The following is a 13,190-nucleotide window of genomic DNA, read 5'->3' as shown; positions in this document are numbered from 1 at the left end:
CTATTTGTTCAACTTTACCTACTGCATTTTGGCATAGGAAAAAGCATGTAGTCACATTACCATATATTAAAAATTTTAATGAAAGACAAATACCTACTAAATCTAGACCTATTCAAATGAATCATGAATTACTTGAAATGTGTAAAAAAGAAATTAATGAACTATTAAAAAATAAAATCATTAGTCCAAGTAAATCACCATGATCTTGTCCTGCTTTTTATGTTAATAAAATGCTGAATTAGAACGAGGTGTCCCTCAATTAGTCATCAATTATATGCCATTAAATGCTGTATTAGAATGGATTATGTATCCTATTCCGAATAAAAAATATTTGATTAAAAGACTTAATCAAGCTGTTATTTTTAGTAAATTTGATTTAAAAAGTGGTTTTTGACAAATTCAAATTCATCCTAATGATAGATACAAAACTGCTTTCACTACACCATTTGGTCATTATGAATGGAATGTCATGCCATTTGGATTAAAAAATACTCCTAGTGAATTTCAAAATATAATGAATGATATATTTAACCCATGTAGTCATTTTTTTATTGTTTACATAGATGACATATTAATTTTTTCAAAATCAATTAATGAACATTGGAAACATTTAACTGCTTTCTTTTATACTAATAAAAGTCATGGTCTAGTCATATCTGCTCCTAAGATTAAATTGTTTCAAACTAAAGTTAGATTGTTAGGTTATGATATTCACCACAATACAATTCTACCAATTAGCCGCTCCATTGAGTTTACGTCTAAGTTTCCAGATGAAATTCTTGATAAAACCCAATTACAAAGATTTTTAGGTACACTCAATTACATTGCTGAGTTCTATAAAGATCTTAGAAAAGTCTGTCAACCTCTGTTTGATAGGTTAAAGGATAATCCTCCTCCATGGTCTTCTGTTCATACTTCTATTGTTCAACAAGTCAAACAATATGTTAAGACTCTTCCTTGTCTTGGTATTCCTACTGAAAATTCATTCAAAGTTATTCAAACTGATGCTTTTGATATTGGTTATGGTGGCATTCTTCTTCAGAAAGTCACTCCTTAATCATCTGAACAAATTGTTCGTTATCATTCTGATGTCTGGAATAAAGCACAATTAAATTATAATACTATTAAAAAAGAAATTTTATCTACTGTTTTATGTATTACTAAATTTCAAGATGATATTTCAAATCAAAAGTTTTTACTTCGTGTTGATTGCAAATCCGCTAAATATGTTTTAGAAAAAGATGTTCAAAATATTGCTAGTAAACAAATTTTTGCTCGTTGGCAATCTATTTTAAGTATTTTTGATTTTGAAATTACTTATATGCCTGGTTGTCAAAATTCTATTCCTGATTTTCTTACCCGGGAATTTTTACAGGGGGGTAAGGGATAAGTCCTACTCCACATATTGCCTACCATAAATCCTGAATTACCTATTTCCGAACCCTGATTAAACAACTTACCTATTGTATTCACCGCCTCAAATTAACCAGAAAAAACTACTAAAAGAGCCTAATACATTAATTACCATCAGATTCAAGCTCATCGTAATTTACTTGCTCATAATTACAATTGTTTGAATCACCATCAAAATTATGGTGATCTTCTTAGTGGTTGCTAAATCTTTGCTAACCTTTGTTTCTTGATCATACAGATGTCTCGCCCAAGGCCTCCTTTCAAGGCTTTGGTCCCATCTTCTGATAAACCTCATTTTATTCCTCTTTTGGAATTAGTAACCCAATATCATCCAATTGAAATGATTAACAGTTACCAAGTCCTTGGTAACATTCCTCGTCCCAATTACTCATCTGCTTTGGCTACTGATCCTTTTGCTTCTGCCAGGCAAGCAGTTTCAATTACTCAATTTCCTGCTAATCCAATCAGGTCTGCTCGATCTGATTATGTTAAAACAACTACTACTAATCTCTTTTTTAAAGAGCCTAGTCACCCCAAGAGTCAAACTGTTCATGACCTTGCTAAATCCTATTTTGGTCCAGGATGGCACTTTGTTCTTGTCCATCTAGATAAATCAATTACCTTCTATAAAGACATTTTGATCAATCATCAATCCGTTTTGATTAAACCCATTTATGATCGAACCTATGCTAGTAAGGTTCTGTATCAGTCTATTTATATTCACAATATTATTTCCTTAGCTGAATGGGGTTCTCCTTATTAGTTTCGTGAATTATCCGGTCACTCTATTCCATACAGTTATCATGATTACATTGATGCTTGGTTCAAGATCTTCTTGTACCAAAATGAAACCTTCAGTCACTCCTGGTTCATTCAATTTGATCAAAAGTTCAAATCAAAATTACCTTCTTGGTTTCTGAGATGGTGGTCTTATTATGGTGCCATTTTAGATATCTTCCCTGATTTTTTGATTGAATAAATCAACTAGTTTGCCACTGTTTTCCCATTTACACCTCATCAAAGGAAATTTCCATTATTGTTAATTTTTATATCTAAGTATAAAATCCCTTGGATATTCAAATGGTATTATGGTATTTCTGATGATATAATTATCCGGCAACATTCTGTTAAATGGTGGGATAAGTTCACTCCTCACTGCATTTTTGAAATTGTCCATGCTGAATTCCTAATTAATCAATGTGCTCCCACTCCTGCAATGATTAAAGCCCAGCAGACCCCAACTACTGCCATTTCTCAAGGAAGTCTTAGTCTTCCTCCAATCAATCTTAGAAGCCCCTCTTCTAGTGGTTCCAAGCCCAAATCATCCAAGTCAAAGTTTGCCTCATCAACTGATAAATCAAAGTCCAAGGCTAAGTCCAAAGCTCCTGTAATTCTGACTCAGCCCAAGACTTAATCAAAACCCAAATCAGATAAATCAAAGGCTGCTCCATCCAAGCCCAAGGTCAAGCCTGGATCAGCCAGTGATCAACTGCTTCGAATGGCCCGTCTCCTAATGGATCAGGCCCAAGCCCAATTAAAAGATGAACCGTCTGATGATGAACCTCCTGCTCTGGCCCAAAAGACCAGTTCAGAAGAAAGTTCAGACAGTTCACAAGGTTCAACTAATCAAGACCCATATGGACCAGAGTTCCAAAATGCTTAGGATCCATATGCGTTTTAATCAACATTGGATTCCATATAGATACAAATTAGCTTCAATCAAGACTCTTTTGAGAAAAGCTGCCAATTTGTATTTATATTGATTCCTTTAATCACATGTTCCATCGAAAGCATGAATAGTAAAAGTTACTGTTCACTTTTACTGTTCACTCAATCAATTTTTGATAAAGCTGCTCAACTGTTCAATCAATCAGCCGAAAGCAATCGACAGTCTGCTCAGTCTCCAATGATGCCAGCTGCCTTCGATCAATCAGCCAATTCACATGTTGCATAGTTAAATTTATTTTCTATATATTGTAATCAAATATATTCATTCAACATTCTTCGTTTTTAGAAAACTCTGAGAACTCTGAGTGAAAATCAACCTGTTTGTTTGTAACCTGATTAAGATCCTTGCAACTGCAACAATTGTAATTGTAAGTTATTTTCTGTAAAACTATTTTAATTACTGATTTATTTAATTTAGTGTGTATGATTCCAATTACTTGATCATCTGTTTTATACACTGCTGGAAATTAGGCTTTTAGCGGCGTTTAAAAAACGCCGCTATAAGTATCAAAAACGTCGTTAATTCTTTTTGTGACGTTTAGTACCAAACGCCGACGACGCGGCCGTCGCTATAACTTTATGACGTTTGAAAAACGTCGCTATATTAGTATAGGCGACGTTTTTAAAAACGCCGCCAAATGTCCTACCCTAACAATACTGTGACGTCACTATGATTTTAGCGACGTTTTTAAAACGCCTTCATAGGTTTTTTAAATTTTAAAAATTCCAACCGTTATAGTGGCATTTTAAAAACGCCGTCTTATCTTTTTTTTTTTGGTTTTGAAATTGTGCTAATTTTATGTGATTGAACTAAAAGAACACCAATAATAAAACTAAATAACACTAATATGAAATAATAACTCACATTCAAATAACAAATATAGCATTAATTCACTTTCCCATTCAATTTAATATAGCATTAATTTTCCCACAAAATAACATATTGAAAAATTGAATTCACAATTCTCAATCAAAAAATTACTACCTTATATACAAAGCCACAAAATAACATTACCCTCCCCTCTCTCTCACCACACCCCCATTTAATACAAAAAATAAGAAGTGAACCAAAACACCCACTGTCAGATCCAAGGAAAAAAAGAAAAAATAAAAAACCAAAGGATTTTAACACAAAAAATCTGAAAAAATTCCTGAGACATATTTAGGGTCAACTCTGTGAACCAACCTTGCACTTTCTAAGCAGTAAAATAAAGTTTGTGTCGTTTTCTTTGGTGTACACTTCACATATCTGAGATAGACCAAAGATACGCTTCTCTTTCCATAGCCTGTTTCTCATTCGTCCTTGTAAACATTTCCTTTTCAAACCCTACAAAGCGCAGAACAACAGAGGATAAATAATTTTGACAAATAGAAATACAATACAAGTCCATATAGTTCATAATTTGCTTTAACTATTCTAATTTCAATAAAGAATGATGAGAATCAGCTCACGACAAATAAAATAAAATAATTCTCTGTTTGTTTCGCTGGAAATCTGGAAAATGAGTTTCTCATTTTCTAGCATCTGGTACGACAGAAAACAGAATTCACTAATAGTTGAGTTGAAAATTTTAAAATTTAGTTGAAAACAAACAACATACAAGAAATAAAAGAAATTCACTCATTTTCTTACATAAGATTGTTTTAGCCAAACAAAACAGCAATAGTTAAACAAGTATAGAAATCATCTCAGGTCTCCAATCTCTCATTTTTCCCATCCACTTATCTCCTCAAGGTTTGTAAGATGTATTTAAAGCTTACATGGAGTGCTGGATAGCTTCATGAGCTGTAGCTGAAGGCTAAAAATCATTAACTGCAACCTCTTTGTTCTCATTCTTCTTGTCTAAATTAATTGTCAAGAAAAATATTCCGTCTCCATCTTAGTTTCCATAAATATCAAATACCTAGAAAGAAAGGTGCAAAGGATACAGTCTTCAAAAAAGCGACGAATCACAGCTAGTCGATGAGGAGGAAGCTCTTTGATGTCAGTGTATTCAGACAACAAAAGCAATCAATTTGGTCTACCATTCACAATATCAGAATTAGACAGTTAACGAGCAACATTGGAATAAAACAGCAATAGTGAATTTGATTCATAATTAATTTTCTCTGTTAAATGTCAATGGCGAAGGCAGAGATAATCATGGAAAAGAACAAGAACCACTCTTATATGATACAATGTGTAGATAGAACACAAGAAGAACAGTAGTCAAAGTGTAGTTTAATACACCCTTGCACTCAATTGCCGTCGATTATCTTGCTTTACCATCTCCATTAGTGTTGTTTCCAACTCCTCAGCTCTGGAAAAGAACAAGAACCACTCTTATGGATTTACTGTAGCTTTCATGAGGCACATTAAGAAAATTAATACTATTTACGGCCCAGAGCAAAACAGATGATCATCTAATAAGAAGTAATTTTGTATTTAAAGATTGACTACCTTCCATGAGAAATTAATGCCCTCACAAAAGCATACACATGGATATATGACTGCTAATGTTAAATGATAACATAGATTATTAGCACAAAACAGGTTAAATAAACAATTTGCTCTAATGAAGGAACCCTTGAGAACTTCAACACATACATAGACAACACAAAAGCAGCTGGACACATTAATCATGCAATGCATACCAGGTTTCTAATGACACTGGGTTGATCACCTTGCCTAATTAACTACTCATGTATTTGTTTATCTTATCATAATCACCGTCTTATCTTCAACCTAATAATATGGGCCTAACTGGAAGCATGAAAAATTCTCAGAAAGATGCAGATACTAGACACCGCACAGCAAGTACTAACCTTGATGTACCAGATCTCTTCTCCTCCAGCAACCTGCACAACTCGACCTTCAACCAAACCACCTGCACATGAGCCGTTAATGAGCGAAAAGAGTTGAACATGAATTACTTATATTCATCGTGTGATTACAAGTAATATGCCATTGTTTACATTTATAAGTTTTGCAATTATTGAACTGGAAATCTAGTCATACTACCCAGCAAATGAAATGAGTAACAGATAGAGGTGTGGATTTAGCAATCTCCTAAACACTACTAAAGAAGTGCATCATTCTCATGGCACCTTTACTGGCCAGACAAAGATTAATATATAATAGCATCAAGGTTACCTGAGCATCATTCAAGAACATAATTGATGAGTAGCTTTGCTACACAAACATGGTAAAGAACGAAATGGTTCTTTCGGTTTCTCTCCCTATTTTTCATGTTTTTTAGTGAATGCAAAACTATATCAGAATCAGGAGTGCTGAAAACAACTGGAAGAAACTAGAAGTGAGAGACATTTTTGAGTAAAGAGATGGAATTCTGTCCAGTGGCCCCTAGAGGAAAATAGGTTTATAGTGTAAAAGAAGGAAGAAAGATTAGAGTCTCACTTCCCCAGCACCAAGGAATAAAAATGTCTGCTCGGCCAAGGATCTACCAAGTAACTTCAGTGCCGCAACAAGCCCTGCAAGAACCACAGCTGCTGTCCCCTGCAAAAGTGGGGAAAAAAAAAGTTAAGACAACATGGGATTCCTCAAGGTTATTTGAACGACGACCATATTATCACATACCTGTATATCATCATTGAAGACAAGATGAGTAGTACTATATTTCGCTAGCAGCTCAAAAGCATTGTGGTTTGCAAAATCTTCAAACTGTAAAGCATTGGTAGCAAATCAAACCAACATTAGAACTGCAAGAACAAGATCAGGCCCTGAAATTTTTTCAGATTAAGGATGCAAATCCACCTGTATGAGTACTTTTTCACCATAGTTCTGCTTGACAGCAGTCATGAATTCATGAAGAAGGTCATAATATTCCTGGAATACAATTTGACAAAACTGCCTCAGTATTAAAGAGAATTACATAATGTATCTTAATGCTTGTAACTAAACACAATAAAATGCTAAAACTATTAGACCTTCCCAATAAAATGCTAAAATGCTTATAACTAATGCGAACAAAATGGAAGGTAATTATCTATGTACTAAAACAAAATGGAATTACATGCTTTGGTTTTCTCTAGTATCTTAAAGCAAGAATCCCGTCTTTCAAGTAGAAATTTTAAAAAAGCAGTTTGTAACACACACTGAAAAGGGGTATAAAAAAAGTTTAAAAAAAGCTATTGGGAAAAGAACAGAACAAGAGAGATTACAATGATATGGGAAATGAAGATTGAAGGGTAACTGAAATATCAAAATTAGCATAAGTATGAGAGTAAATGCTCCTCCAGATGCTAATTAAAACAAAATCAATTCATAGCCAAGCAGCATCTAAGCACACAACACATATGCACCAATCAGCTTCAAATTCACAACTGGGGATTGATGTAGACTAAAGAGGCACCTCAAGGTCCATCATGGCCATGTACTTCTGCAGTGGAACTTGATATTGGCGAATATTGTCCATCAGTTTCTTCTCCTGATAAGTCAAATGAGAAAATTTCAACAAGAATGATTTGAACTAAAGTGAGGTTGCCAACCTCCTTCAGGTTCACCTTGCCATTATTCAACCAACCACAGGCTCAGCTTTTTGGAGCTCATTTGACAAACAAGAAGTGAATAAGGAGCAGAGCATCATTTTCCTAATCACTCTCAACTCGAATGAATCTGATCTGTAATATATGTTACAGGACAAATTGATATAATAGCTAAAATAATAGAGGATGCACAGACACATCACACAGATTCAAAGGGTGATATGTCTTCCTTCATCACCTCACCAGATTCTAAAAGTTTTTTTTCATAAATCTCAAGTGCTGATGGGTGATTCTGGATGACCTATCAGCACCCATTCCACATCACAAATATAAAAAAAATTACTCACTAAATTCAAATAGATGTTAATAATAGATGTAGTGTCATAACCAGAAACAAATCCGAAAGTAACAAAAATTAAGCTTGCAACCCCAATTCTAACAAGAGCGGTAAGGTCTAGAAAACTAAATATATAATAAGGCTAACCTTGTACATATGTGGCTGTGTGAAAGACGGCTCATCCATCTCATTGTGCCCAAATCTACGATAACACACTATATCAATCACTGAACTGAAGAAGAATCGAAGAACAATCACTGAACTGAAGAAAAATCGAGAGAGATTTGAGTGAGAGAAAGAGAGAGCAACTAACCTCTGATCGAAGAAGACTAAGAGCTCCAAATCCACGGAGATGAATCACCGATCTGAAGAAGAATCGAAGTAGAATCGAGAGAGATTTGAATGAGAGAGAGAGCAAAGAGTGAGTGAGAGATTTGAGTGAGTGAGAAGGAGACGACAGTGCTCAAAATAGGGTTTTCAAAATAAAAATAAAAGAGAGATAGAAGAGGGTGTGAAGAGAGACAGGGAAGAGGGTGTGAAGAGAGACAGGATTTGGAGGCGTTTTTTAAGCGTCTTCTATTTACGAAACGGTGTCGTTTTACCTAACAAAAAAGGCGACGTTTAAAAAACGCCGTTAATTATCAAAAAAAAGTGACGTTTAACTAAACGTCGTTAATTAAACGCCGTTAAATCCTCATTCTCCTGTAGTGACAGTTTCAAAATTTATGTAATATATAAAACAAGTATCTCTGGCCACCCTACTTTATTTTGTTACATGTATGCATGTTTGTATATAATAAAAACAAAGCCTAAACTCATTAAAAGTACAGGTAAAACTACATGCAACGCAAAGAATTTGGATGCATATGGTGATGCAATTAAAAGATTGTACAACTTAAAACTTTTCTATATGAATGTAAAAAGACAAAGTATGATCAGTGCACGAAACATCCGCTAAAGCAAGATCTGGAAACTAGGAAAATTGACTTTTTCGAGCAGGTGGCCTAGGCTCGAGATCACAGTTGATGTAGAGGAGGTAGAAACATGTTTAACAGGGCTGAGGTTTCCAACCATAACAGAGAGCCATCACACAATCTTTCGCTGAGCTGCCCACTGTTGCCTTTATTTCTTCTGATTTTGCTATTGTCTGCAACCACAGATCTATTAAGTTATGCAGTCGAAAGCTGGGATGCAATGGCTGACCCTTCAATGAGATCTCCACCTGGGGGGAAAAAAAAAACTATAGTAATTAGCAAATTTGCCAATAATGCTTCGATTATCAACTATACTATTATTGTTGTTGTTGTTAATCAATATGAATTGATTTCTTTAATTGGTGTTTGACAATACATGAGACTAGTCTTGCACAATACTCTAAATAGTGTACTTTGATACTAAGCCAATGTCAAATGTAGAAAATGAAAATTCTACTATGGAAAAGAGAAGAAGCTAATGAATCAACTATAGACTGGAAAAGACATACTCACCCAAACAAACTTGCATAGACATCAGCATATACAAACTTATTTTCATAGGGAAGTGATTATGATTATGTAAGGTACCTCAGCTTGATGGCAGTTAAGATCCAGCCTATCTACAACGAACTTTTGGATGGATGAAACTGGTACATTTGCATCCCTATGGTGGGAACAAAGGAAAACATGTCAATAATAACAAGAATTTTGCTTGCCGCTAACTAAAACAGTTCTTATGGTAAACAGAAGTCAAGACACGGTCATGGATTAGTTCTTCGACAATTTGTTTTGTAACAAAAATCTCATTTCAAGTATAGGGAAAAGTTCGACGGAAGGTTAGATCAAAGAAGTCAGAGAGAAAACTTACATGGAATAAAGCACCCAATATGGGATGCATAAGCTTTTCTTAATGCTATCTGTAAAAGGGACTTCTTTCAAATGCCACACAAATACAATCAGATGATCTATTTGCACTTAATGTGAACATTCCATGTGTTTTGGATGCTATTTGTACTTTGTTAAATAATTAAGACACCATCATTACTCCAAGAGGACGAAAATAATGCTTAGTGAACGTGTTCACAGTTGTAGCTCAGAGGAAGAAAAATAAGTTAATAGATTACAACACAGACATGTGTTCTCTAGATCAGGGCAGAGTTTACTTAGTTTCAACTGGACCAAATAGCAATGCAGTATCTCTACACACAGATATCATGACTTAACTGAAGCATATATCATGACTTAACTGAAGCATATTAAGCAAAGTGGTGGTGCCAAGGGGACTTACTTTAAACTATTGACATATGCACGAGATCTAGCCAACTAGGCTAGCCCCAGTTGGTTGGTTAGTATCATCCTTTATAACTTTTCAAATGAATATAGCTCCCATTCCTTCAATGCACGATAACAAAAATATAGCCAGCAAGACATTTCAAACAATATGAGATCATAAAAGGAAGATCCCATCCTTTAAGATATACCCTCTAGAGTGAATAATTTATGAAGATGTATTAAATTTACCAAGAGAAGATCTTCATCAATTCCAAAGGATTTGCGAGCTTCTTCTAGGCGCTTTGATGTGACCTTCTCATGTTTCCTGCACAATCATCCAAAGTGGAAACTACAATAAACAAAACCAATTGCTCAAGCAAAGATTTGCACAAATTGTAAAACTCAGTGCATTATGGCATGGTAAAGTTTCAAAACATAGTGAACTTCTGGTTAAGATGCTTCTTTTAATGAGATTTCGCACAAAGCTTCACACTTACTAGATTTCTTCAAATGGACCCAAAACATTTCAAATTTAAATGTGCATGCACGTGTAGACACACATCCTGGGGAAGAAAAAGACTAGTTTCCAACCTTTTCACTGTATTTTCTCAAATTAACTAACACACATCAAGAAGCATTCACTAAAGGATTCCACAACTCTTTTACTTAATCAACATGCTTAGGTGTTAATTATCTTCTTATGACCAAAGAAAAAAAAAAAAAAATGAACTAAAAAAAAAAGGCAGCTCTGTTTTTTGTTTTTTCGAATGTTTGTGGATAGTGATGTTTAAAGGAGAGGGAAAACAAGTGATGTACCCAGAGCTCGCTGGATCTCTAATCTCAAACTCATCTGTCATAGCATCATAGCCACATATTACAACATAGTGACCTATAGAAGATTATAGTCCAGTTAGTAACAGATACAGATGTGGCATGCACAATGAATATACGGGGTTACTGGCCATGAACTCAAATATGAGATAGTATTAGTGGTAGTGAGAGTACTAGAAATAAATAATTTGGAGGAGAAAAAATGAGACAAACGCAAGATCATGTTCAACAGTTACTTCATTAAATCAGAAACAGTTAAACCCACACATTCATCTGCCCCTTTTTCTCCTACAACTCCAACTGATCCAAAATGAGTTATTTGTAGTTCATAAACAATAACGAAGTTCTCAAATTTCAACATTCCGCCAACTATATATATATACAAGTCACAATAACAATCTACATCAACTTGGAAATCCAATCAATATGTTGTTCAAAGTGAGCAATTTATTTTGTCAGATTTTTCATCTTGTGTTTGATGAAAAGGAGATGACCCTTCGTCTGAGCCAGGGCAAAAAAAAGGATGGTTATTCAATCAATACATATATAAATTCATATATATACTTGTATAGAGAGATTTTTAAGAGAAAAAAAAATTATCCAAAAAAAAATACAGATAATGTGTACGCATATAACGAGATTGTGCGAGAGAGACAGAGATCGAGAGAGATTGAGAGATCGAGAGAGAGAAGAATCGATAAAACTGAGATTGGAAGACCAACCTTCAGACGGCGCTGATCTTGCACAACCTGTTTAGCACGGGCCCTAACCTCATATGGATCAATCTTGGATTGGGGCTAACTAGAGCATATACAACTCATCAATCACTGAAACGGAGAGAGAGACGGGAAGGAAGAGCTTCAGAGAGAGAGAGAAAGAGAGACGGTGGAGCTCACCTTAGGAGACGATGGTGTAGATGATGATGTAGACGATGGTGCAGATGGTGGAGACCGATCTGAATCTCTGAATCTCTGCGATGAAATCACTGAGATGAAATCGCTCTGAATCTTTGTGATGAAATCACTGAGATGAATCTCTGAATGGCTCTGATAAGGGTTTAGAGAGAGTTGAGAGAGAGATTTAGAGAGAGAAAGAGAGACAGTGGTGGAGCTTCGAAATCGTTCTGAGATTTAGAGAGAGAGAGAGAGAGAGCTCGAAAAGTTGGGTCTTAGTCTGAGATTCAAAATTAGGCTTTGAAAAGAGGAGACCAAGCGCGTAAGGCACAACACATTCGGAGGCGTTTCAAACGCCTCCTATTATTAAACGATGTCGTTTTGTTGAACAAATATGCGATGTTTTAAAAAACGTCGTTAAATGTTAAAAAAAAGTGACGTTTAAAAATGCGTCATTAAAAAAACGCCGCCTAAACCTCTTTTTCCTGTAGTGATATCATCTTCTTCTATCTGCTTCGCTTCCCCTTTCTGAAATTTGATTCAATAAATTTCAATTTCAGAAATTTGTACCATTAAAAAAATTTCTCATTGGTTCCTAAGAAGAAATTGAATCAAATTTTGATTTCAAAATTTTGTTATTTTATTTCAAAAATTTGACTTCAGAAATTTGTTATTTTATTTCAGAAATTTGATTTCAGCAATGAAGAAATTTGATTTCAGAAATTTGTACCATTCAACAAATTCAAAATTTGATTCAAAGACTCGTTGGTTTGATTCACTACCAAATCTTTCAGGTTGAGGAATTTTTTCCTCATTTTGCCCTAATTTTAGCAAGATACACCAAATTTGTAAAATTAGAAGAGAAGAAATCAACATGTTGCCTTAATTTCATATTTTACAAAATTAGGGCAAAATCAACATATATATATATATATATATATACACCAAATTACCTCGTCGTCAATAGGATTGAAATAGAGGGAGTCGGGACTCGGGAGGACAGAGTAGGGCGGCAGAAGGACCTGTCGTCAACGTGAAGGGAAGGAGTCCGTCCGTCGAATGAGATGGAAAGAGAGGGAGAGAGAGAGAGTCGGGAGTCGGGCGACAGGCGTCGCAGTCAAGGACGTCAGAGTGAAAGGAAGGAGCTGAGGGAGTAGACTGTCAGAGTTAGGAGTTGAGGAGCTGTCCGTCGAGTGAGGGGGAGCTGTCCGTCGAGTGAGGGAGTCGTCTGCCTCTCGTCTCTCATTGTCATAGAGC

General features: G+C 35.1%; 1 protein-coding gene and 1 long non-coding RNA gene across 2 annotated transcripts; both read right to left on the bottom strand.

Moving 5' to 3' along the window:
* Nucleotides 1-3,407: 3,407 nt before the first annotated feature.
* Nucleotides 3,408-7,052, bottom strand: LOC145803593 (NADP-dependent malic enzyme-like). Its single transcript, XM_082896904.1, has 5 exons — nt 6,896-7,052; nt 6,719-6,802; nt 6,539-6,637; nt 5,947-6,008; nt 3,408-3,492 (listed from the first exon to the last, which is right to left on the bottom strand). The coding sequence occupies exons 1-5, from the start codon at nt 6,938-6,940 to the stop codon at nt 3,408-3,410; spliced, it is 375 nt and encodes a 124-aa protein (XP_082753030.1). The 5' UTR covers nt 6,941-7,052.
* Nucleotides 7,053-10,457: 3,405 nt separating this feature from the next.
* On the bottom strand, nt 10,458-12,190 carry LOC114302461 (uncharacterized). Its single transcript, XR_014345778.1, has 4 exons — nt 11,937-12,190; nt 11,763-11,841; nt 11,026-11,098; nt 10,458-10,534 (listed from the first exon to the last, which is right to left on the bottom strand). It is a non-coding gene; the product is annotated as an uncharacterized LOC114302461 (long non-coding RNA).
* Between the last annotated feature and the right edge of the window lie 1,000 nt (nt 12,191-13,190).

This window comes from Camellia sinensis, chromosome 12, assembly GCF_055761805.1.
Source record: "Camellia sinensis isolate YWXY chromosome 12, ASM5576180v1, whole genome shotgun sequence".
NCBI classification, from domain to species: Eukaryota; Viridiplantae; Streptophyta; class Magnoliopsida; order Ericales; family Theaceae; genus Camellia; species Camellia sinensis.
The sequence above is the reverse complement of the archived record's forward strand: the minus strand, read 5'-3'. Positions and strand labels throughout refer to the sequence as shown.